Below are 27,704 nucleotides of genomic sequence, written 5' to 3' on the forward strand. Positions count from 1 at the left end.
GTAAACACTGAATCAACAAGGATTATTCACGCTCTCCTCCTGACTAAGCCTCTTTACACAAAAGACCCCCTACTATCACCACTATAGCCCCCACTATAACCACTGTACCCCCTACCTGCCATGTAAGACCATGACTACTCTGAGACGGGGGGCCTGGTTACTCACACACCACACACGGTTAGAGAATCCAAATATCAGCAGATTCTTCCTCCATTCAGAACACAACACACGTTTACTGGCGGCAGAACCACTGTGTGGCCACTGCCAGTCAGACCAGCCCTCGGGTGAATGGCCAGAGGGAAAAATCTGATGTGCGTACATGAGCACGAAAATAAACTCTCAAAAAACAAAATGGAGATTGGTGATTGGTTTATGGAAGATAACTAGACTGGTCTGGCTCCTTTTCAATCAGCATACTGAACTGTACAAATTCCGTTGAATGGATAGAAAACAGGAAATACAACAAAGTAAAATGTTGAGTGGAATGAAAGTGCGCTGACCAAATGTAGGCTCGCTTTTGTAAAAACACCAGAACTATAAGAATACATTTTGTAGCCTATTCTTGGGAGTATGCTATGAAGAGACCCTGAGTGTAAGGATTAATAGTTACAGTTTCACATTTCAACAGCAGAAGTGCCAGGAATTCCGATGAACACTGACCCACAAGGGTCTTCAAAGGACTTCCCAGACTACGGGGCCAGGCTAACGGCAGCACTGTACAGTCAGGGCACAGCTCATAGCTGCAGCAGAACGTGACTGATTACTGAAGTACTGCGCACATAAACACACAAATGCAGGAGTTATGAACTAACATATTAACTTTTTCATTAGGATACATCATTAAAATGCAGTAACTTCTCCTGCGCAAAATCAAATCAGTGCTTGTTTAAGGGCAGAAAAATAAACTGGTAAGCCCCATCTGAAAGAAACAGAATGTAACTAAATCGTACTCAATTAGGATGATTAAAATGATAAGATTTAATGATGAAATCATTAGATGCAACAATGGAAGACGAAACCCCATCTATTCGCCCGTCTAAACTGAATCGACCACTACGTTATGGGTAAATATCTGTCAGAGCCAACTGTATGAATATGAATTGGTGCCAACAAGATGAAGCACGCCACTACACTAAACTGGCCCCGTCACCAAGCTGTGTGCCTCTCACGGCAGTCCCCTGGGGTTCAGGGGCCAGTGCACCTTTCCTCTGTGACTGCTGGCTATCAGCTGGGCTGCGCTACACTCTCTACACAGCCATGCTGGGACGTCAGGGCAAATCTGCGTCATTAGAGGACAAAGCTACGTTTTCATCATGTGAATCTGAGATTTTCCTCATAAGTATGAATGCTCTCCATTCAAGAGCAATGCGCATGCAGGTATACAGACAAGTAGAGGCAAACGCACTCACACACATGCACGCGCGCGCACACACACACAGAGTGGGATACTACTTAGTATGTACTAAGTAGTAGTACTACTTAGGAGGATCTCTTAGTATGTGTGCGACATAAAGAACCATTGTGCAGTCCAGTGGTGCTTCAGTGTGTATGTAGTCACAGAAAGTGGTTGTCGTGATTGTGTGTGTTTGTGTATGTGTAAGAGTGAGTGAGTGCAGATGCAGACTAATCTATGAGGTCAGTGCTGAGTGTGTTTTTTAAACTCCTGTGCTCTATTTATGTACATTCCTTTACTGTGATAACCTCTACTAAGCTATGGTAGAGAGGCCATATCACATACCTGTACATACAGTGTGATTAAGAAAATACAAATCAAATAAATAATGATATTGACTATTTTGAAATGTAGGCGATACAAAGTTTTACACTGGCAACATTCACTAGCTTACAAAAATATGCTACTCTTTCTGCCCACGAGGAAATGCAACATTCCTGACTCAGTGTTTGACCTCCACTGCTTGTTCTGTAAATAATAATTAATAAAGCACTATTCACGCAGGACCAAAATCTGTTGGTCCACTGTTTATTTTTAAAAGACAAAGAATGTTCTGGGGTCAGGAAAACCAATAAATCCTAGATAATTCTAGTTTTCTTTGAATCTTGCAGTTTCAAGAAAGATTTGCAGGTATTTTCACGGAGCTGGTCTTCTGTTTTCTTATTTTCTATAGTTTCGTACAAATACCCTTCGGACTACAGGGAAAGACCAGGGGCTTATATTTCAATGTATAAAAGTCACCCAATGTCTTAACTTCCAGTACCGGACTGTGCTAGGTTGAATGGCCTCAGGGGAAAGTTCAGCGATCCTGTTCTGCATTCTGTCCAAGTGTGAAAGACACACAGGAGAAGTGCAGTTATCTGACTTCCACACCGAGGCTGTGTTCCTGTGCTTCCCCGCTGAAGAAAAGGCCCTTGTTCCCAGTGCTATTTACATTATAATCACATCTAAACCAGTGCAGCAGTTAGATGACTGACTGCTGGTTGATCGGGACTGCCTGCTCACTCTGAGGCGATATACCCTTGCAGGAGTGTGCTGGCCGCTATATATAGGTGGGTGCTTTTAAGGTGAGTTTCTGTCGACCTGAGCAGACTCTAATGACCATAGCCATAATAAATGTGAAGGAGATGCATCATGCTTCACCTTCATGCTGCCCCCCCCCCCTAAATCTGTGTGTGAGAGCCTTGTTCTTTCACTATGGTCACTGCAGAAAGCAATCAGGTAACGGTGACCTCAAAACTCCCGTCCGGCGATCGGTACAAACAGCGCTCAGATACCTACGAGTCGCTGAAGAAACACAAAAAACGTATGTGGCTCTCTACTGTACCGCCGCAGAAGACTAACAGGGGGGGGGGAAGCGTGTCAGAAGAAGCTGGAAAGGAGACAGGGAGTTTGTTCACGGTTATTATATAAGGACGCTGCTTGAGACGTGGCCTTTAAAAGAGCGGGGACTCGGGCTCATTGTCGTCATTTACAGCCGGTGTTTCACGGCCCTAACCCCCACGTCCTCTCACAATGGGGCTTGTGGGGATTAGCGGGGCTCGCTGTCACTCTGCACTCAGGGGCTGAAAGAGACACGCCGCGGAAAGCTCGCGGCCCGCAGTGACAATGCCGCCCATTGTGGCCCCAGGGAAACCCAAACTCCGTCTGCACTCATCTGCGAAGACGCACCGCTCGAGTGAGGCGTGGAGAATTTGTACACCGGATTAAGGAGGTCTGTACACCGAAGCGGTATCCCATGTGCCTCAGCGATCCCGGGGCCAAACAGAGTTCGGCTGAGAGGACGGGGGCGTGAGCCGGACTCATTCTTTGCGGAATGTTCTAGCTGTGAGGGGAAATTCCCTTGACTCTGACTCGGTTCCTCACCTTCTCCACGTCTGCCTTGGTCACGTTGATGTCGGCGTCCATCTTGTCGAAGTACTGCTGAGCCCTGTCCGCTTCTTTGCAGTCCCTCTCAAACCTGCGTTTACTCTGAAAACAAAGAGTGACACCACACGCACTGAATGAGAGCGGATTCTCATTAACCACACGCAGAGCAAGGTGGAATTTACACAGGGAACAGAAAGTGGAACACATCTCTACAGGTTTCAGACTCGCCACACTGAGACCAGATATTTCTCTTAGCGGGGGCGGAGGGGGGGGGGGGGGGGGGTTGTCAAGGAGACTATTTTCGCCTCTCGTTTCTTTCCTTAACTGGGGGACTCAGCTGCAACTTCAACTTTAAAAACAAGTATTATATCAGAAGTGGTTACGCTCGTGCTGTAGCTTTTACAGGAACAACATACAACATGAAACATTATACGGGAAGGTGAAGAGAGTGTTCTGCTGCCCAGGGCTCTAACCTGCAGGCCTTTCATAATGAATGGTCTAAACAGTGTCCTACACTACTGTCAATGACAGACAGGGGGGATTGTTCAGCCTCTCGTTGTGATTATACTGTAAAGAGGCATCATTGTGCGCTACGCCATCTGAACAAACAGTGCTTGTTCTGTGTCTATATAATTTGAGCACACTGTAACTTCCCATGGCTCTTGCTCACACAATGAAATCATTGAAACGCTGAATGTCTGAAGAAGCACAAGACTGCAATATTCCTTTTAATCACTGGGTGGGGGCATTTGGAGCTAGGGTACGGAACGTGGTGCTGCTACAGTGCTGGTGTGGGGGTGGGGGGGTCCACTAAATGCCTGTGACTCCCTCCGTTCCTCCATGGCTAATTTCCTCATTCCTCCGCTCCCTAATTCCGCCCCCTCCTGACGCAGATGTTGTGGGCCTGCAGGGTTCTCCTCTGGCACTCTGGATGCCGTAATGGATCCATCTGAGTCCGGAAATTTAATCTCTGCGTGCAGCCACCCCCATATCCCCAGCACCCCCATATCCTGTGCTATACACTGGAGAGAGAGAGAGAGAGAGCCATAACCTCTGGCCTTCTGAGGACTCCTCACCCTCCACCAGTCTAGAGTCTCAGTCTGCTCATTTGTGTCTGGCTCCTTATTCATTGACCTCTCATGAATCAATATTGCAAAAACAAACGAGGAGGTTTAAAATGTTTAATGAGGCCCTGGGTGCCAGGGTGTGGAGCTCACCATCTTAGACCACATACACTCTGCTTTCAAGTGAGAAAACGATTGAGCTTTGATTATTCTTATTATTTTCTACTTTGTAACTTACGTACATTTTACACACTGTCCTTGTATTTAAAAGGCCAATCGAGTACAAACAGTACAACTTGTACTAGTTATGTAGTGAGTACAGCAGTGTCAAAACAGAATTCAAATGAGCAAACAAGTAATATTGGTCATTGAATATATTGCAATATATATAGTTGGGGATATAACATTTCAGACTGAGTTTCCTGAATTTACATTATAGTATTCACTACTTCTGTTGGGTGAGTTTCAAGATTAATTTGACTAAAGTTTTCTATCAAAAGGTCCAACTGAACTGTACTGTGGGCGTGCCAAATGGTTTGCTTTTTTTACATGAACTGTTGCATCCCGACTATATATAGCCAGTAGTACTAAAAATACATTTCTGGTGAAGAACTCACAGATTCCAGCTGTTTCCAGGAATTTTCAATGTGCTGCTGTGCCTTTCGCCCATCGTGGAAATGCTGAAAGGGAGAAACACAAAGAAACACATCAATGATATAAACATGGCATTAGCACAAATCTGTTGCTCTTACTTGGTGCATAAGCGGGTTTTAAGCCAGATCGACCATCTTAGGGCTGATTAAGTGGTCCTGGTTAGTCTCCAGACAGGACGGATTGAGAGGCAGATGGAGCTCGGATATGAATGCGACTCTCAGGGGAGCGATGAACAGCCCGGCCCATTCGATAAATAATTCCAGAACTTGGGTCAGGGGCCCACCTCCTCACTGTTGCCCGGTTAGAAAGCACGTCAAAGAGGCAGCTCCACACAAGCTCCATCAGAAGCACATTCCCACATCTGCATCCCCCTCCTTCTGCGTGCACCGTTGACCACGGAGGCGCGGTCAGAGGGGTGTCTTCATCACGAGCTTATGAACGAAGGGGGACCGACACGAAACTGCCTGTTGTGCACACAAAGGCCTCGCTGGGCCTCGGAAGGAAGTGCCTCTTTCCCTTTTTATGTGCCCGAGATCGTTCAACCTGAAAAGGGCAGTGATGCGCTCGAGATGCAGACCTGGCCTGGTGCCACTGAGTACTCAAAGCAGTTCATGGACGCCAGATACTGGAAGTCAGGCTTTGGGCTGACAAGCGAGCCTCTTGTTTTCTCAGTCACACCCCGGTGTGACGCTGCCTGCCACCGTACCCAGGCGTGACCGTGCTGGAGATTAATCGCGTCTCTAGAGGCGCACTTCTCCTCCTTACAGGAACCGAAAATCAGATCATCGCCGAGACACGAGGGCCTCTCCAGTCACTGAGTGAAGTGGACTGCAGAGAGAGCAAAACAGAGCAAGAGAGAGCACAGGAGAGAGTGAGAGAGTGAGGGCGAGAGCAAAACAGAGCAAGAGAGAGAGAAAGAGAGCACGGGAGAGAGAGGGCGAGAGCAAAACAGAGCAAGATAGAGCACAGGAGAGAGAGAGAGTGAGGGAGAGAGCAAAACAGAGCAAGAGAGAGCACAGGAGAGAGAGAGTGAGGGAGAGAGCAAAACAGAGCAAGACAGAGCACAGGAGAGAGAGAGAGGGAGAGAGCAAAACAGAGCAATAGAGAGAAAAAGAGAGAGCACGGGAGGGAGTGAGAGAGAGTGAAAGAGCGAGAGAGCACAACAGAGCAACAGAGAGAGCAAGAGAGAGCGGAAGAGGGAGAGCACGGGAGAGAGCGAGAACGAGAGCGTGGAGATTGATTGAATAAGAGAAGGAGAGCACGGGAGAGAGCAAAAGACAGAGAGAAAAGGAGAGAGAGAACCTTGCCAAACCAACATGTTGCACAAGGCCGGATAACAGCTGTCGCTCCGGACATGTTCTGTAAACGAGTGAGAAGTCCCCCGTGCTCCATCAGTTAAGTCGAATAAAATAGCTTTCGCAATCCATCAGCCTGAAAGCTGGAGTAAACAAAGCCCGAGGATTGAGTATACCACAGCTACCATTATCACCGAGTCCAAAATATCTGTGGTGTGACTATATTAGGGCTACATGGATCCAGCGACACAGTATTATCCTGACAATGCATGTACAGTACATAAGAACATGAATGCAAATAACCCACAGTACAGAAAGAGCAGGGTAACAATGGGGTCATACATATTTCCCCTCTGCTGAATGATGTCGGAGGCTGGGTAAAAGGGTGAGGTTTCTGCTCGAGAACGGCAGGCCTGTAACTCCAGTGGTGAGTCCAATGGTGAGTCCCACTGGCAACCAACCGCACCAGCAGCGTGATTCTCACGGCAGTAGGTTTAATTGATCACACGCTGAGTGGGTGTTAGAGCTGGGAGTAGAAGCTCCTATTAATTATTGAAGAAATGTGCCAGAACACTGATCAGTGTGTGGCCAGTATCAGTGTTCTATAAACGCTCCCCGTCCTTATATAAACACCCACACAGAATGAGCTCCACTGTAAATGTTGGATCTGTCCAAGGCTTTGCCATTTGGAACGCAGTCCAGAACATCTGGTGCTAAACTAAATGCTGTAACCACCGTTAGACATCACAAAGGTTTGACTTGTACCGATGTTCCAAACAATAACCTTCTTGTTCTTCGCGTTTATGGGCTAGAGGTAAATTATCGCAGCTATGCACAGCTAGGCTCCACTCTTTTTAAGGGCTTCTTTGAACCCAAGTCGGAAATCTGGGACCATAATACCCAGTGTCACAATATCTAAATTTCATCTTTTGTAAACGTGCAGCAATCCAAACTAAAGAGGCCCCACAGAAACGGGAGAAGGAAAGTAGCCCAATAAAACAAATGGGCAACAATATGAAAAGTGACAAAGCGGGGAAAGTTACAGCACATGAGAACAGAAACAGTTGACGTCAGAACAATACTCAAATGTGCTCTGTTAGAAAATATTTTTCACCATGACAACCTCTCTGAGGAGAGATAATGAGAAACAGTGTAAGGGAGAAATATCCCAGTGAGTGCCCGTTGAGATTTGCATAAAGACCTGCCCTAGCACAAATAGTAGTCACAACGAAAAAGGCACAACGGCAAACGGCTGGCCTTTGCCCTGGCGTGCAGCGTGCGATGTGACGTACCTCGTTATAGCGCACAGAGACCCCGGGGCGCGCCACGCCACTCGGTTCCCCAATCGATAACACCCCGAGCTAAAGCACTCCTGCTGGCGTTTGCAGAAACATCAGATATGCCCACGGCTGTGGTGTTGACTATGTAAATGAGAGCGCAGGGCCCGGGGAGCGTGCGACACAGACCGCCTCTGTGTGTTTGTTTACTCCGCAACATTCGATTCCTCCTCCGCCGTGATCCACTTGGCCCAGATCCCGCACTGCAAACAGGCCGTACCTACCCCCCCCCTGCGGATGGCCCGCATGCCACAGCCGGGCAGCTCTGTGCTGCCGGGGCTATTAATAGACGGGGCCAAAGCGGTGGGAATGCGATAGGCCCCTGAGGCAGACACAGAGCTGTCCTCAGACAGCGGGAACACACCGCTGAGACTGCAGCCCACTTCCCAAAGACCTCTTTCAGAACAGGCTCTCATGGAACACGCTCATCTATTGAAAATATTGAAAACTAGACTGTCGTGAGGATAATGCGACACTTCGAAACATGGGCAATGTAGACGCACTTCCACGCACATATACGCACACTTGACCCTTCACCTTGTTGCAGATACATCATGTCTCTCTGTAATCAATCTTAAAAAGAGCCTAGCTTCCAGCCTTGCTGCCATCACGTCTGTGTCCACGGTAAACTGGCATGCTACAGACTGAACGGGCTTGGGGTAGCTCACCTCAACACGAAACAGCAATCGCCCTGATTTGGCATGGGTGGGGAATGTACGCTGGGGAGGAAAACACCAAAAATCCCACGTCTAAGCGGCTCAGACTGATTAACCTTTGTGACACTGCACGCCAGCTGGGACAGAGACACCGGCCTACCAGGGGAACCAGAACATTCTCTCCCCCTGAACGACGAGGACCGTACAGTATAGACAGGTCCGTCATTATGATAAAGAATGTTGTTTTTCTTTCAGGGAAGGGGAGGTTTGAATCTCAGCACAACTGACAGGACTGAGGAGCTGACGGCATGCCTCATCCCATTTTTTTTGTGCCGTGAAACAGCCAGATACGCAAGCACCCGCTCGGTAGAGCCATTATCCCAATCACTCTCCACACTTACTGATTTGGAAACTGGAGCAAAGGGCTTTTTACAGGGCATAGAGATCTGGGCTGATGACGTCAGCACTGATCCCCCCCCCCCTGGTTTCCAAACGGCAGAGAGAGCCGTGCCCTGGTAGAGCACGGGAGCTGGCACAGCCTCAGACTGTACCTCAGAGCCGGCAGGGGTCGGGAGAAGGGTCAGAGGTCACGGGAGCGCACGCGACCCTCCGCCACGGGGGTGGCATTCTCCCTCTCTGAAACGGTCCTGCGCCCGCAGACACCGTGGCATTCAGAGGAGGAAACATGCGGAGTGCGATAAGGGGGGATGGGCCGGGGGGGGGGGGCGCTGCTGGAATGATGGAATCATTCGGCGAATTAATCTGTTCCCAGCAGGCCATTTTCTCTCCTCCTGGCCACAGAGATACGGAGCGAACCGTAAACACAGAGCTCAGGGGGGTTAGAAATGGTGCGGCTCTCAGCACCTTTCAGCTCCAGATAAAACGCAGGTATTTCAGATTTACTGCCACAGCTCCCACTTTCATATATTCCTGGCTTAAGCTTAATAAATACTTGCGCTCATAAAGCCATTGTATAATTAAATCTTTATTGAAAAATCATTTATCCAGTGATTTCTTTTTCACTCTTTCTGATTTAACTGTAACGAAATGACAAATCGCGTAATGCCAGTGGTAATTCCAAGTCAGAAAGTAAAGGAAGGAACTTCGGATTAGGTAATGCTCCAGGTTAGCTCAGGTGCAATTAATCCCGGCGTGTGAATACAAGGTCAGATGCCAAGCAATTAGGCCGGAACTAATGAGGAAAACAGGCGAACCAGCGGGCCTCGCCCTTATCTGCGCTGCAGTGTCCGAAGAGCGAGGCGCAAAGGCTTTAATCCTCCATCGCTCTGCACCCTACTCTGCCAAATTGCTCTGTCCTTCTTCATAAGAGTGCACATAATGTTTTTCCACTCAGCCATTCCACAGGCGTCTGGGCCTGGCTCAGGCCCGGCAGGACATCTGTGTGCAGGCACTAGACTCCCTTTTTCCAGTGAGCTCACAGTATGCCTGGTCCCCCGATCTGGCAGCCGTGGGGGCTGGAGAATCTCCAGGGTAGGGACTCTGGTGCATTGATACGAGTGTTTGACATTCAGAGCAGCACTGACTGTAAATAACTATATATCACTTTCGAGAATTTATTCTGGATCAATAAATGTATTTCAATTTTTAAAATTCCTTTACGGTTCTCCATGCGGACGGAGGTTTTCGTTCAGGATCAGAGAGCATAATATCAATTCACCACAGTAATGTGAGTGTGCTCATGGGTAGAGGTTCAGAGGAGAGATTTGTCTTAACCTCCGCTTAACTCTGTAGACACAGCGCAGATTAAGAATTCAACAGCAGGCTGAACGCAGGAGATGAGCAGGCTCACCTCCTGACCACGCTGTTTAAACTCCGAGTCTCATCAAGCAGTCTGAGATTTCTTCCTCACTGTACTCCGATGTACCATGTGACCTTCACCAACCATCATTAAACTGCACACCACTGCCTCTAGGAGTCCCTCTCTGAGTCACTGAGGGAAGGCCTTAATGTGATTTCTACACACAAATTAAGAGCTCAAGGGTTTAGTGTCCTCATCCGATTTCGATCCCAGCAACTACAACCTCCCATAGACTGCAGACTGCTACTGCCTGGGTATGCAGAACATGGCCTACATGAAGGAGGGGAGGCCTACAGATGAATATGGCAGTCACAACTTCATCTGAAAAGAAAACCTTAACTACTATTCTTGTTACAAAATTCAAAATGGATGCATGATATGAAAATGCTCTGGTCGATATCAATAAAAAATATTTGACTGACCATACTGACTCATTCCGATACCTCTCTGTTTTATACGGTATTATAGCAGAAATGCAAGCTGAAATCAAGTTTCTGCATTCATCAGGACGTAGATGAGATAAAATCTAAAAACTTACTTTATTAAACAGAGTATGAGTCCAGAAAGCTACTGAGGCTCCAAATAGCTTCGCTTGTGTGTTTGACAGGAAAAATAATACATTAAATTAAAAATTAATTGTAAATAGAATTCTGACGATTGGGCTCTTTCTGAGCATGCGATATTCACCTCATTTTCAGCACCATCGGCCCATGAAATGAGCTGCCTCTCTGCTGCGTGTATGTTGCGTTCTCATACCAGCCCCTTCATATAGGCCATGCTCCTGACTGAGCCCGTTTCTACAGCATGACATGACACGAGCTTCTCAAGATCAAATAAAAAAAAGCCCTAACCCAAGCACTGCATACTCTCTGTCCACAAACAACCATGATGCCCCGCCCCTATTGCTATGGGTACAGTGTTTACCCTGCCTCAGTGGAGCAGATTCCCTGTAGGGCATGTGTCCACATGATTGGTCCACTGCACAGCCTCCATAGATACATGCAGGGAGGAGGGAGCACGCAGTTCATCACACCGGGCTTAACATCCAGCATTAATGGAACGGTCCTCATGTCCTCCCAGATGACGCTCTCTGTACAGAGTGAGCAGAAAAAGCCCACAGCACTCTACCTCTGTCCGCTGCCCCCCGAAACTCACAACAGACACAAGGCCCTACACTCTCAGATGTGAAGGTAAGAGAAGTGCCTAAAAACGCACACATGCTTGTTGCTATACATCTACAGGCACAGAATCTGTACCCCTAGCCATCAATGTATAATTCATTTGTACCTTTTTTGCTTGGAAAATGTAATCATTTGTACCCAAAAAGAACATTACTGTACTTCCATGGTACATTTGCAAATTGCGATCCTCAAGAACATGAAAAATGAACCTCCACTGTCAATTCATGAGTAAGTGATTAGAAGAAGATGTATTACCAGGCATTGACATGTAAAAGGTTCATATACTATCGAATTCACAGCTAAGCCTTTCTTTTGGCTGGTTCCTTTTCGAAAAGCTTACAGAGTCTCATTTAAGGGGAAGTATTTGCCTCAGATAAGGGGAAGTATTACAACAGTGTACTAACGATTGATTGCAGCAGCTAGCAAGGGCTAGGAGGGAATGAAAAAAAAAAATTAACCCACTCCCAACTGCAGATATAACCATGATAACCATGAGAGGAAAGCAAATGAGGTCACTTGTGATTTAGGGGATTGGACTATAGAGCACTGCTGAATAGGCTCTCTGGTTCAGAAAGTGGACAGATTTAGTGCACAGAGAACGTGCACACTGCAGTGTAAAGCGCTACGCTCCGTCGGCCTGATGCACAATGGAGCACTTTCTGTGGAGAGGACCGTGATCACTGTGATCGTGCTGACTGATCACTGACACTGTCACAATTTCAACTGATTCCATCTCGTGTCACTGAATAAATAACAATATTCTGCAAAATTATGTATCCTAGTCAGGGCCGAAGAAAGGGTTCTTTCAAAAGCTGCCTGCATACAAAGTGCTCTGTCCTTCCTGTTAATCACTCTGTCCCACTGACCCAAGCTCAGCCTGCACATTACTGAGGAAAAGCAAAGCTGTAGCAGCCGGGTTCTTCATTTGACACGTCATGGTGGTCTGCTGCCAAAACCTTAGATGCTTCTTCAGGTGCGTTTGGCGGGTGTGTGAGTGTGTAGGTGGGTGCGTGAGTGTGTGTGTGTAGGTGCATGTGTGTGTGTGTGTAGGTGCGTGCGTGTGTGTGTGTGTGTGTAGGTGCGTGTGTGTGTGTGTGTGTGTGTGGACTGCGCGTGTGTGGGCGTGTACAAGCATTACTGCATATGTGTGTGTAGGTGCCTGTGTGTGTGTGTGTGTGTGTGGATTGCGCGTGTGTGGGTGTGTACAACCATTGCTGCATGTGTGTGTGTGTGTGTGTGTGTGCTTAATAGTCTGAAAAAACTGAGGGAAGCCTCTTGCGGTTCCAAGATGTTCCTCCGGCTAACATATTAACATAAAAACAAACAAACCAATGGATTATTGCACATACACATGCAATTTCAGTGGTCTTTTCACAATGTGCAAGGAAATTCCAAAAGAATTATCAGAGTTATCAAAACATCCAGGCCCTGCTGTGGGGAATCAGTTAATATGTCAGGGGATGGAAAAGGAGTGACAAAGAATGCACAAAATCTATTTAATGCTACTTAACAAACTTTTGTAACTGCCAGCAAAGACTTGTTCCCATGAATGACAAAGACAAAAAGATGCAATACAGTTATAGAGACTTGCCAAACCCAGTTGCTCAATGCTATAAATTGAATGTTTTTCTAAACATATTTAATGACCTTAAATAGTTTGTGATCTTCAAATCTCCCTCAAGGTATACAGAGTGAGGATCATAGTTTACCATATTAGAAGTGTCACAAAAGCAGACACATTGGAATAACTGAGAAACAGTAGGCGCTTTCATATCCAAACTTAGACCAGTATTAGATCAGCATGACCTTCAGAAAATAAATTCTCAGAGGTCTCAGAAGATACACTGGAATTTATTCAACAGTGATCTCACTAGACACAAACGCTATCCACACACAGAAAGTGGTCATATAGCCTACACTGTAGTGTACACACTAGCGCTATTTAAATAATGTAATGTCCTCACAAGAAGCTACAAGCACATGCAATAGATACACGTGGACTGAAGTTACAAAAATCTATTGTAAAAATGTGGACATTTTATGAATTCATAGAGGGGCTAGAATGGTATAGTACAGGCTTTTATGTACTATTTGACTTTGATAAGGCCTCTCTGGTTGAGGGTCTGGTCTGAGACACACATCGGTCCTGAACAGAGGGCTTGCGCTGCTCTCACCAGCACTGTGAGGGGGCTGTGGGGGGAGGGGTCATCCCCGCTGACCTGGATACTTAACCCATATTTATCTCTGGATTAACATTAACTGGGTGGAGCAAGTTCTGAGCAGGCGAACAAAATGGTGACGATGCTGGCCTTTTCAATAGCTTTATGAAGTCAATGAAGATTTTCGTACATAACTCAAGGGGTTGAAGAACTATGAACTATGATGGATTTTTAGTGAAGGGGTACCCAGCAATTTAGGGAGGGGAAGAGATACAGCCCAGGTTTACATCATGGCTGCTTCTTACATCACTCATAGGTTATTTCGGATGGCATATTTGTTTCAGCCAGAAGTTATATAAGAGTAACATTATCTGTATGAAACGGGCACAGTATCCTGTTCATCGCCATTCTCAACTGAAATCTGCAGATTAACTGCAGAGGACGCACAAGGGCCCAAATCCGATGGCTATGGTGCCATTCAGCTCTTACAGTGTCCTTGGAATCCAAGCAGAAAAACAAAACTGTGCCTACATGAGATTAACAGATTAAATGGATTACTGACCACCAGCCACCTCATTAGGTAAAATGTTAGAAAAACGGTGAGATTATGCTGCACATAGAGACCGCAGGTGTTCACCTAGCTTCATTTTACGCTTACATGACCTTCCAGGTAGTACTCATGACAGCCATGCAGGGAGAAACCTCACCAGCGCATATCTCAAGCAGTTTATCACAACCAGGCTGTGATATATATCGTTTCTTGTTATACGCAATAGGAAAGAGGAAATTGGTCATTTTTACCCAAACTCACAAAACACAAAGCACTCTAACTAAATTCCGTGAATTAGTAAATTAAATTACTACTTTGCCAGACTGCTGCTTGGTTTGCCGACAAAGCACTAATCTCCAGAGAGCATGATGCCGTGTAACTCTGAGCAGGGGCAGAGTATAGGCACACACACAACGTCCTCGAGTAAGCCTTTTCCTCATACACATTTCTGATTAATTCAATGGTATTACTTTCAACTACACCTCAATTTAAACCATACAATATTGCTGCAAATGTTGTTTGAATAATTTAGTAACAGTGATTAATAGACAGATATCTATTAATTACAGATGTGTTGCAAACCCTGAGAATAATAACGTAGGGGTGACATGGCTCAAGCAGTAAGAGCAGTCGTCTGGCAGTCGGAAGGTTGCCGGTTCGATCCCCCGCCCGGGCTGTGTCGGAGTGTCCCTGAGCAAGACGCCTAACCCCCAAATGCTCCTGACGAGCTGGTCGGCGCCTTGCATGGCAGCTAATCGCCGTTGGTGTGTGAGTGAGTGTATGAATGGGTGAATGAGAAGCATCAATTGTACAGTGCTTTGGATAAAGGCGCTATATAAATTCCAACCATTTACCATAATGGTCTGTGGCTACCAATTTTCTTGCACACAAGTGAAAGGGCATTCTACAAATATTACCGCTCTGTGTAATGCTACTATTTACGGGCTGAATGAAAGAGTCTCTAAAAAATCTGCAGTTGGAGAGGACATATGATCAGAATGACCTGCGGAATCGATGGGAAACGGCTCTGGGCTAACGTGGTGCAGCAGGACGTGCACATGAAGGATGCCAGTGAATACGCTGCAGAAAGGCGGGCTCAGGGGGACTGGACACACGTGCGTCTTACCGATTTCCTCTCTGTCTTCAGCTCCTGGATGTAGCGCGTCAGCTCGGAGATGATCTGAGACGTGAGGTTCTCAGCGATGAGCTCATGCTGCCCGGCGTAGTCGTTCAGCTCGTTCAAGGCCGCCAGGAAGGCCCGACAGGATGTATATCTGTCGGAGGAAATGACATGGCATTTCATCAACCATATCACCTGTTCTGCGAGTGACAGCGTAACAGAGAGGGCCTCAATCAGAAATATGACTGACGGTGAAGGATGTGGTATTGAGCCAGCAAGTTCAAGAATTGCTGTCAATCGTAATCGGCAGAAATGCAGAACTGCGCCCGCTGTTGCTTTCTTATTAATTCCATGAGCACTGGGAAAATGTTTGGCTTTGATAAAATCTGAGTCGAATCTCAACAATGATATTGATCCATTGATCCATTCCTCTCCATAGCTTTTCGGAAAACTCCATGTTAATTCAAATAGAAACATCAAAAATCTAACTATGTCCTGTGACTGCAGATTTTCTTCAGATTATGAGTAAAATCAATAATACACAATTACTGTAAGTTTTGTGTAAAAAAAAAAACTCACTTGTTTTCTTCGTCCTCTCTGGAATTCTTCTTGGGTTGATATTTCTTTGAAAGATTCCTGTAAAAAAGACAAGCACTTTGTTACCCTGGGAAGGCGGAGGAAAAGTTAGAAGAATTAGGAGTATTCTCTTCAATTATGGGCTTGATTTTGTGCCCCTTGCCATCATCGCTCTCAGTGTTAAGCAAACCACTGGAGTTACATCAGTGTTCACCCAGCAACCTGTAATCACCCCTGTACGGCACATACTGGCAGACAGGAAAGACCAGAAGCAATTCTTTTGGTTGTATTTTGCACTATCACCATGCTCATGCCCCCTATTACTGAGTTATTCTGTTACATGGCTCAAACTAAATGTAAGCGAAGCAGTTCATTAAGAAACCCTTTTTTTATTGTGGTAATGCATGTTTTACAATAAAGTATTGATTTATTTATTTCTGTGCAGGTACTACTCCAATGAAATTTGCCATAAGCCAGACTATTTCCCACACACACTGTCACGCTGAAGAGAGAAGCTAGCAGTCTCTCAATGGTTGCCTGTGGGTTTATGGTGTGTTGCAGCACTAACTTGAGGAGCCCTGGCAATTTTTCTGGCTTGTCAGTACCGATAATACCTTTCAAAGGCAGCATTTGCTGTCACACATTTAAAAACACACTGTTTATCAATGAATGACATGTTACTTTAGTGCTCAATCGGATAGATCCAGAAGTTTATAATTTATATGACACACACTCTCAATACATACTTCCACAAAGGATTTGCTCGTGTGTCCTTGCGGAAGGATCCTTCTGGAGCCTCCTAGCTCCTCACTCCTACAGTAGCTCTTACAAGGTGTTGGAATGTCCTTGAAGATGATGGACCCCGATCGATTAAAATAAGTGACTGCACTGAGCCCATAGTCAGGGCATTTTTACTGGGTGTGATGCCAACTCTGGGGCTCAACAAGGCACTCAAACGATTACTTTGCATCAGCATGTTTGCTGTGGCAACAAACTACTATCTAGGACTTTAGACATTACCAGAATCCAATAATTATTCTGTTACAAAACTATGTAAAGCTGAATAAGTGACAATGTCTTTGTTCTTTACTTAACTCTTGTCTGATCTGCTGGTCCTTTAGTGAAGTGTGAACACAATGCGTCTCTTAAAATGTTAATTCTATGAATTGTCAATGCTTTGCGTTAAGTGTGATGTTGTGTTCTTTGCCTGTTACAATCCAAGGATTGACTTCTCCATTTACTCAGATTTCAAAAGGCAGCTAGAACCTCAGATCCCTCCCACCAATAGCCAATTAAAACGCAAAAATGAGTATCACTTCTTGATTTCAGTATTTGTGTGTGTTGCATTGGAAAGCTGGGGTATTACGCCAATGAAACAAGGTACCTGAAGAAAGAGAAGTGATGAGCCTATGTTTGTTCTTCCCTTTCAATTTATTGCATTACTACTGTAAATTTGACTATGGAATAATAAAAAAAAGCAATCTATCAATACTGCTTAATGTGTTTTCCAGTAATGGCACAAACAAACATTTTCATTGTACGATTTATGGGGTAGCAAATGCATATAAAACATCTAGATCCTTCATTAACCAAGCTTAAAAAAAAACCTGTACCATTATATTATGAAGTGAACTCGAGTAAACAGTGTAAACTAACTACTGTAAGAAAGGACACAGTAGTCGGGAGTAGTTTCCATACCATTTGTATATTGTATAAATTATTTTTCCATGAACTGTTTCCTAATGACTGTGATGGATTCATTTAATTTGCATGTTTTCATCACCAAGGCCATGTAGCATCTCATCACAGGATACCATTGTGACTACACCACCAACATGTGAGATCTACGACCTGAAACATTACCTTTCACCTTATTGTATATGCCTAATGTTTATTTGGTTCAATTCTCCACTGTCATGCAATCAACACCCGAAGCTCTGCCGATAAAGACGCTGTCAGCACAACTTCATCTGGCGCGCTTGACTTAGCGCTTCCTTTGTGGATAAACTGATGCACGTCACAGCCAGAGCTTGATGGTGAAACTTTTATTTTTTTTTTGTCTTTTAGATGAGCTCTGTGATTCCGTTTCCCTGGAGACCCAGTGCGCTTGACCTCATTTTGTCTGTCACCGTGAAACCGACCGACATTTCTCTTTTCAGCCAACAGACAGCCACACACAACAAGCGAGCTCAGCTGGAGTCTGCCTGGCAACCGTTAACAAGTCCGCGCGTTCCGATTTTGCCAAAAGCAGCGATGATTCTTGTTTAAATGAACAGTAAAGCACTGTAATGCAGCCCCGATTATGTAACAATAACCTTTCTTTGAAACGGTCAAAAACACAAATGAAGGCTAATGTCTAATCATCATCATAACATCATTGTTATTATTTTTTTATTCTCAGGTATTTCCAAAGGCATACCTGACTCCATATTCTTCCCACCGATACCCAGGGCATGAAAAATGTTCACAGTTTTATATATTTCTATCTGGCACTTGGTGGGGGATGAGAATGCTATCTATCCCCATCTGCCGATTGGTAGTGTCTGTTCTGTTGCTAGGCAGATGTCCCGAACTCCCTCTCCTCTCCTTATTTTAACATAGCCAGATGTCACATCCCAACACTGTGTGCGCTGAAGGGCTGGGACAATATCTAACACTACTGTAAACCCTTGGTATATAAAAATACTGACTGTATTTAGTGAGGACGGTACAGAATACTGGAGGTATTTAGGTGACCATTCTCTGAGTTTTGTGCATTAATTCCTTAACATCTTTTCACAGCAGCTCTTCATGCAGAACTTACACTGTTACAAAAGGGGGCATTTACTGCATGTTCCTGAACTCCTGCACAAATGCTACAAATAGGTGACAACATGCTAAGATCAAAGGCAAAGTGACTCCTGTGTATTATATTTAGTTAGGCGAAAGCAGCGCGGCTTAAATGTGATTTAACAACGTAAATAAATTAAACGCATTACTCTGTTTAATGGAAAATCAGATAGGATCATTTGTGTTTCAGGCTCAGCACTGCCCCAGAAGAGTCCTGCTGTGTGGTGTGTGTGAGCAGAATGGGAAGAGGTCAGCCCACACCGCCTCACTGAAACGCGTCAGGCACCGTCACCCTCTCCACGGGGTCTCCCGGGGGAACTCAGGCGGGGGGGGTTACCAGTAGGCTACCGACGGCAAACGGGGAAAATGTGGGTCAAGGCTGAGGGGAATGTTGCCACTCTGTTGCCATGGAAATACACACGCCACTGATCACACTTCTTGTTACGGGGCTGTTCATGTGGCATCTGCTCGGCATATGTGTTCACGCAACTGTTCAAGCACACCACGTGCCGTTCCAGAACATGCATCTTTTTTAACAGTATGCTGCTAATAAACACTCAATAAGTAAAATAAGCACTTCACACATCATACTGTACCCGGACGTATCGCGGTGAAAATGTTTGAACCTTTGAAGCACTGTGATCTTAAACATGCGATCCATAGATGAATGTATGCTACCTGTAAAAAATGCCCTAAAGTCTGAAAAAGTATTTGCCCCTTGCTTTTATTATTGCATATTTGTCACACTGAATAACACAAATATTGGACCAAGGGAAACTCAATCAACCAATTAACAAAATGTAATTCAGATTAGATTCAGGTGATTGATCACAGCCAGGCTTCATTACAGCCAGCCCTGTTTAATCTAATCCTCACTCATATTGAACTTTACCATCAGTGACGTAGTCACCGCAAAGTTTCTACAAGCCCACTCTGCCATGATCACAGGACATTCCAGTCGAGATGAAAGAAGTCGTTGAAATGTGTAACAAAGCCATTTCTAAGGCCCCGGGACTCCAGTGACCCACAGTGAGAGCCATCATCTCCAAACGGTTTGATAACTTTGCATTAAACAAATGTGCTTTATGTTAACTCTGATTCTATTTGTCTCGTATTACATTTTGCCTAACTCCTCTCGTTATTTGAATAGCCAGATATAGGCACAACACTGTGTGTGCTGAAGGGTTGGGCCAATATGTACTACTGTAAACCCTCGGTATGTAATAATGCTGACTGCATTTAGGGAAGATGGTACAGTACACTGGAGGTATTTAGTAGACCATTCTTTGAGTGTATGTATTAATACCTACACACCTTTTCTCATATTCCATTTTGTCTAAAAATCTGAAACCACTCAGTGTGACAAACATAACAGAGGAACAGAGGGAATCATGAATGGGGCAAATACTTTGTCAGGGCCTGTATGCTAGCCATGGAGCTACTGTCGTCCTCTATGGTTATTCTCTGGGGTTAAAACATTTGTTTATTTGCTTTTGCATAGTTACTTGGCTGGGATACACCCAGCATCAGTCAGATACAGAACACAAATAACGATAGCATTATCTTCTGTTTAAGATACATTTCCAAGTAAAAAAAGTTTTTGCACTCACCTAATTTGCTTTGCATAGTTGATTTCTATTTCAGACCGCTCTTTCACAAATTTGGTGTACTTCTCCGCAAACTCAATGCCCCACTGTGTGTGCTTTTCCAAGTTGTCAAACTGATCCTGCAACGTGAAGGAGAGAGATAAAGACATCAATACACCGGGGCGCTGAAGGTGGCACAATCAGTCGGCCATAGAGCGAATACATGCAGACATAAAGTACAGGTAATAATAACACCGGCTGTAATGCTCAACGGAGTGGACACATTTGGTCCTGTCATGCCTACAACATGTGATGACAGAATAAATTATTACATTCTTAAAAAATGCGTTGATGTACTGCAGTTAGACCATACTGTATGTCTGCCAACACGCTGTGATCACATTCTAATTATGCCAGATACCCTTTATTTTTCCAATTAACTCTCCTCAGCCCTTACTGTGCTTTTCCCTGTGATCTTTTCTTCCCTCAGAGGGCAAACATTTCAACAATAAACAACGACCGACTCCTTACTGAGGCCACTCAACATTACCAATTCAGTTTTAGTACACCAGGCTCTGGCCTCATTTGAAAACTTTAATAAGGTTGGAGAAAAATACCAAGAAAACGAAATCACAGCCAAACATAACTTGAGAAGTTTTCTTTCAGAAAAGATGACTTGTTCCTACATTACATACTGTAAAGTTGTAATAAATGTAGCCTATAAAGATGCTCTCTTGTATAATAGTGAATTTGATACATAATGTCATAATGTCATGCCTTTTTAAAACAATGAGTAGCAGTACAGTACAGTTCCTTACTGAAAAAAACTGCTTAAGCTAGGTTTTGAAACAGCTGCTAGATGATTGAGCAGTTCAGACCCGCTCCGAGCTCAACATGGTTTAGCTGGCTGACCAGCTCCCAGCTTGACATGGTATGACCAGCTCAAGCCATGTTTTGAAACAGCTGGTAGCTGGTCAACTATGGCATAGCTGGATTTTTACAGCAGGGTTAAAATCTGCATATCTGTAGAAATGATTTGCATAATTCCTAGTCAACTTCCAAGGTTTTTAAAAAGAAAAACATGAGGACAATGTCCGGTTAAAGTTTCTATCGTGATTGATTAAAACTGCTGTGATCCCCTTTTTCAATTCTAGTCATCAAAGGAAATCATATGGACACAACGTCAGGCATCAGTCCAGCGTCGTCCTTCATCACGAAGGTCTTTATGCTACTGCTAATTAGCATTTATTCATGTGCCCTCCATCTAACTGGCCTACTCTCGTGGACTGCATGGAAAACCTGCCCACCAACTCCAACTGCTCAGGGCTCCCAACCAGCCAAAGGAGCCCAGGCAGAGGAGTTCGCTCCTACCTCCTACAACCTTCTAGCAAATATACTACCCATAAGTCTTTGCCAAACCAGCCAGGACAGCTCATTTCACTGGAGTTACATGGGTTCAGTGTCCCAGTCTTTCCATATGGGACTCATTCTATTTCACTGAAAGTGATTACAAACACAACACTCCGGCTCTGCCCACAAAATACTTCCAGCATTTTGCTTTACAGAACCTTCCTCACAAACTCCATGGCAACAACCTAAATTATTAATAACTTTAAAGGGCCGCTATACACTCTCACCTGATGAAACTGTAGTAGTATTGTTCAGAATGAAAGCATTTTGCAGTTTCATAAGTATGGCATAAAATATTCATATTCTGTTTTTATCATATTTCCTCTACTTCGTAGGCTACGTCCTATGCAATATGAGGAACAGATGTTCATCTGGAAAATACTGCTGTATAATGTCATTATCCCAGCAACTTAATAATTGATCTTAAATAGTGTGCCTAAGAATTACACTCAGTGAGCAATTTATTAGGTAGGCATGTACGCCAGCTGGTTAATACGCAAATAACAATGCATTACAACAGTGGGATGCCGAAGAGCATCTCTGAAAACAATGTGTCAAACACCTAAATGGATAGACGACCAATAAGTCTAAAATATCAGTCTAATAAATGCCTTATAAAGTGCTCACTGAGTGTCGATGATCAGTCAGTGGTTGCTTAGAGACAACCTGGGGATTTTCCTACTGCAAAAAAGAACAGTCCTCACACCACAATGATACTCTGCTCAGTGACAATACAATACAATACAGCATCACTCTTTAATTTTCTTATATTTTGTAATAATAAAATAAAAATAAAAGAAATATATATTTCAGTTTCCTCAGCAGGGAGGGAAAATGTCTACGTTAACTCTTCCTGGGACACACAAAGAACACTTATTTTTTAGCTCTCCTCAGCAGTATCCGTTTAACCTTTGCACACGTCTTGAGCTCTCATTTTGCAAAGCACACTCTGTGTCTATGAATTTTGAATACAGATTACCAGTAAAAGCCCTGACTTGTCTACTACCCCACCTTGCAAATGGCTGATATGATGATCAAGTACCGAAGCGAATTACTCTTCCGATGCAGTGATTTTCTCAGTTGGTTGACAAGATAAAAAATGTGATTCAGAATTTGCCAGTGAAGGTAGCTTCTGTGTAACAAGCTGGGTGCAGACTACTATTAAATGAACAGTTAAATGCTTACTAAAGAGAAATCTCTCTTCTGAAAAGCTTCTCAGAAGGATGGGAATATGTTACATATTAGATATATATATTTTTTATAAAATCACCTTGGTATTGCTCCAACAGCTGCCCATTTTTTCCTCGACCATTTCTGTTATCTGATTCCAAGTCAATTTTTGTTAATCAGTCATCTTGTAAATGTAAGCAAGATGGATGCTCCTAGTTCACTTGTTCACTGAAAGCTGCAGTAATAAAATCTAAAGCATGTATTTGGTAGATTGGCTTGCCAAAATGAGGCTACAGAGAGACACAGGAAGTGGGTTCCTGAGAGAGCGTTTCAGCACACTATGCTCTTTGCACCTTTGCATGTTTTACACTGAGACGCTTGAAGAGTAGCCAATACACAATGCAGAAAATGTCAGATGCAATAGCAAGGCAAAAAAATATTCTTAAACCTGACAAAATACTGAATTAGAAAAGGTGGGGTCAAAAAAGGACCTGCAAATTCACTACTGACTAAAACAGAAAAATCTCTTCAGGTACTCTGGGGAATTTCCAGTGTGTCATTCTGTAACATCCTGTGCAAGCAACTTATTTGGCTATGTAACTAGCTGGCTATATAAGTAAGATATGATAGTCTACCACAAACAATGCAACTGTAACTTACAGTTTGAGAAAAATAAAGGTTTAGCTAAACACACATGATTGAACATGCAAAGAGATAAATGGAACGTGTAGCTTCCCAAATTGTACTCCAAACAAGCGATCACTGAAACTGTATACTGTTGCTTATTATCCAATCAAATACTACATACAGCAGCAGTGTGCAGTGATGATTATACACCACCACGTTTGTCTAATATATAACTTCTTTAAAAATCTTGAAAATGTATTGAACAATACTATTGTAAGCAATGAGAACAAAAAAAAAATTCCTACAATCATCACTGTTTTTTTTTTTAAACTTCTGCATCGTATGAATGCATGTTTGAAGGCTCATTCCATGATTATTGATGCTAAACAATTTGTTTAAACTGGTTTGAAGCAACATTATTCTGCAAAATTACTTCTGATGGTCAGTTGTTCCAGTAATTAAGGCAACACGAACTTTGAGCAGTGTCACGGTGTTAAACACAACGGCACGACGGAAGGAGCTCGTCGTGTACTTATTTTCATCTACATGAACCAATATTACATGAAATAAATGCTTGAATAGGCTAGTACTTGGTTTCTGATTTATCTTCATTCTGCTAAGTGTATAGTCATCACTGCACACTACTGCACCTAGTTATGAAAAGATACCAGTTTGTTATTGGTAGCAACAAGCAAATTAGCTATTAGTTAGCTTGCCGAAAATATCTACCTGAGGAACAACGCTTGTGTAACTATGCTCGCAACGCTCACTACTATGTTCATGTTGCCTCAGGTGGACGTTTGTAAATTTGTCAATCTAACTATGGCTAATTTGCTTGTTGCTACCAATAGCGAACTGGTATTGTTTTATAACTAGATATGTAGTCTTCGCTTGGATAATAAGCAATCACATACAGAGTTTCAGTAATCACTTGTCTAGAGTACAATTTTGGCAGCTACATGCGAACAATCGAACAATACTCCATGCCATTGGCTGTGGAAATTAGAACCAATTTTCAACCAATGAGCTTGAATTATTGTACAGCTGTACAATGTTTTGGTACAGAGTGACGGCCCATCAACTGTATATTTTGAAGCCCGAATTTAAGGACTATAAACACAGGCAGAGGGTGAGTCAACATTTCAGTGAGCCTTTTTCAATGATAGGAATGGATGTACAATGGTCTTGTAACAATGTTTTAATCTTACCTATTGCACCTTTAACTATGCAAGCAGATATCCATGGATACTGCTCTAAAAGAAATCAATACCCAGTATCTATGTACCTGAGAATCACATTCCAGGAAGTTCACTGCATGATTATTAAGCTTTCTCTTATCATTAGTCAATTGACCAATGGTGCATGCAGTTGCACTTATTTCAGATATAGCCTGGCTCCTCAGCTACAGAAGGAGTGACCAAAGTGGCGGAATTTGCTGGATGAAAAATGCCATTTTTTACACAATTGTACATTTCAACATTAATTGACCTTTCTTAAAGTGACCAGAAAGGCTTGTTCATACTTGTATTGCTTATTTCATTGTCAAGCATTAGTATAACCCGCAAAGTTGTATTTCTCTCTCTTTCTCTCTCTCTCCCTCCATCTCTCTCTCTCTGTTAATTTAGCTTTGCAGTAGCTTTTGCTATCCTCCACTTTCCTAAAGAACAAGACTGTCAATTGACGTTCTGCCACTAAAAGCCAGCAAATCTTCTCTGTTCATTAAAATGACCGAATCAGCAAAATGCCATGGATCCCATCATACGGCACATTTGAAATCTAACCACACTTACTCACTCCCTTTAAGAACGTCAGATCTTATACCATCATTCTCATCAGCAGCATGAATTGCACTGGACACTCATAACCTCTCCAGCTCGCATACCCATCCAATGTCCAGCCAGAGATTTGGAGCAATGATGGGGAGAGAGGACTCTACGCCCTGCCCTCCCCAGGCTGGCAGTGTGGTCTACACTGCATGCATCACTATCACAACCCCGTCTATAGGCCTGATATAGGCACGGAAGGCCACAGAGACAGAGACAATATGCCATTAACTAAACCGGATAAACCAACTGACTTGTCTCAACACTGGGACCCAAAGAGCAAAGCTGGCTGCCTGCAAGATACTTGAATCAGCAATTGCAGTCTTGAGCCAGGTTAAAATATAAAAGGAAATTCCACTGGATCAGGGGGAAAATATTTGAAATATCTTCAAATATGAGGTAAAATAGCAAGTAACTTGGACTTGAAAAAGCTGCATTTTACTCTGGTTCATCAGCAGGGCAGAGCCTATGAACCTACGGACAGGCCAGCAGGTGTGAGATGGCAGGTCAAACACTACACTCCACCTCTGATCACGGACGTACCGACTGCGAAGACAAGCAAGCAAATGTTTATTCCCGGACTCTTGCAATGCCCCTGAACAGTGTGCTGCTCTGCACATGAGATCCCCACGCTGCTTTTGTTTTGCACAGACACACACTTCCTGCTAATGGGAGGCCCACTCTGAGACCACTCTCACCCCTGACCCCTTTCAAGCCAACTAAAATTATCTGGGGCAGCGCAAACAATATTGCTCTTGTTGTTTCATGCATCATCTGATTAGCCGCAGCCAGAATGTTAATAGCTCCACGCCTTAAAAAGACAGAGCACATTTAATACGAATCAGCCCTTTTCCAATGAAGTGTAGAGCAAAATGGAAGTATCAGAGCTCTGCATGAGACGAACAGACTAAACAAAGGATTGTTGGCTACTTCTACGGTACCTCGTTCACATGCTAATACACTGGCAATTTAATTGAATAAGTAATAGTTGTGCGCCTGTGTGTGCGTATGTGTATGTGTGAGAGAAAGAGACCAGCAGAGAGAAAGAGAGAGAGAGAGAAGAGACCCTGCACTTCCATTTCATACAGTATCCTTCCACGATTCTGGAAATGGCTGATCACCATGGTAACACCATTCTTCAACTCAGACTTGGAAGAAAATGAACTGCAGATAAATCCCAGTCCAGATTTCTCCCCACCAGGAAGCAAAAGGTCATTGGAAAGAAAAAATCCACTCCATTTTATCAAAAACCCTGTCCTGTTTCCTACCCCTTTCCTTCTTCCTCATTTGACTGTATTATACTGTCCTGTCCAATTTTGTATTATTATTTGTTTTTAACAAAATTTGGTTAGTGTGAGTTCAGTGAATTGTGGAGTTCTGTTGCAAACATGCAGAGTAAATGTATGTGAGGACTGTTGCCACTCCCTTTAAGGCCCTGGAGTTAGACAATACCCTTTCTACAGTGGATACAGTATTTATTCCAGGACACACTGAAGTACACAGGACAATCTTACAAGGCCAGGATGAAAGGCCATGTGAAAAGCCAGGACAGATGCGCAGTATGTCATTTCACTCTTGAAGCTGAATGGACATACCACGGGCCTGTATTTATATATATTTTTTTCATGTGAATCATATTGACAGTTAATTAATGATGCCGATGTTGTCATTACACAAAGTTTATGTATTCAGCTCTTTCTTGGGTCAAGAGGCCAGAGTGCTCTCTTTTGGAAAGACAGTGGAAAAACACTGGGCTTTCCTGATGGATATACATGGAAGTATAAACATGGATAAACGCCTGGTTACAGTTCCTGAGCTCCATTTCCCAGCCTTATCGCCCCAAGTGGCAAACTGGCTATTGGTAGAAAAGTATTGCATAACACTGTCAAAATAAATATATCTCTCTGTAATCTGAGACAGCATCCAGTCTTGTTTGAAAATAAAGTGTTTTTATTGGGTTTTTATTGTTTGTGTCTCTCAAAGATATAAAACCATCATTACTCTGCACTGCACTAAGGCATATCAGTGTCCACAAGTGACAACTGCAAGCAGGATGTCCTCAGAAAATATGTGGAGAGTAAAAAGTTGCATGAGTCTGAGTGCTTCCAGATGGATGCCGTTATCGCAGATGAGAAACAGGGACATCTTTGGGCAGAGGGGTTCCCTGAACGACTGGATGAATTTGTAGGGAGAAAAGGAAGTGACACTCGGTAAAACCGCAGCTGATTAATTCACACACAAGCTCACAGCTGCCTGGATCCTTTCGCCAACATGAAGTTGGGGCGTAACTAAACAGAGACTGCAGTCCACTCACACCATAAAGTTTTGGACAAAAATATAGTACGTGCTTATTTAACTGTAATATACTTATAACATAAACATGTATACAATAATCCAGTTGGATTAAGCTGCTCTCAATATGTTGCAATACACAATACTACCTGAGCTTGGTGCCGTAGCAGAGGCCCTCATTAGCTGATCCCCATCGTGCCGAATGAAAACTTGTGACACAGACTTCACCCCTTA

At 43.8% G+C, this 27,704-nt stretch overlaps 1 protein-coding gene across 9 annotated transcripts in view; it reads right to left on the minus strand.

Moving 5' to 3' along the window:
- The window catches only part of LOC133141697 (formin-binding protein 1), a 75,587-nt gene that overhangs the window by 31,494 nt on the left and 16,389 nt on the right, over window positions 1–27,704 (minus strand). For 8 of the 9 annotated variants that reach the window (XM_061262324.1, XM_061262325.1, XM_061262330.1 and 5 more), the window contains exons 2-6: window positions 20,173–20,288; window positions 15,737–15,793; window positions 15,164–15,311; window positions 5,004–5,066; window positions 3,320–3,424 (exon numbers count right to left, since the gene is read on the minus strand). In XM_061262324.1, the coding sequence (XP_061118308.1) occupies window positions 3,320–3,424; window positions 5,004–5,066; window positions 15,164–15,311; window positions 15,737–15,793; window positions 20,173–20,288 (489 nt within the window). Of the gene's footprint in view, window positions 1–3,319; window positions 3,425–5,003; window positions 5,067–15,163; window positions 15,312–15,736; window positions 15,794–20,172; window positions 20,289–22,828; window positions 22,968–27,704 lie in introns of those variants that run through there. The other variant, XM_061262323.1, reaches the window with a different exon arrangement.

The sequence above is a fragment of the Conger conger genome, chromosome 12 (assembly GCF_963514075.1).
Source record: "Conger conger chromosome 12, fConCon1.1, whole genome shotgun sequence".
Lineage (NCBI taxonomy): Eukaryota > Metazoa > Chordata > Actinopteri > Anguilliformes > Congridae > Conger > Conger conger.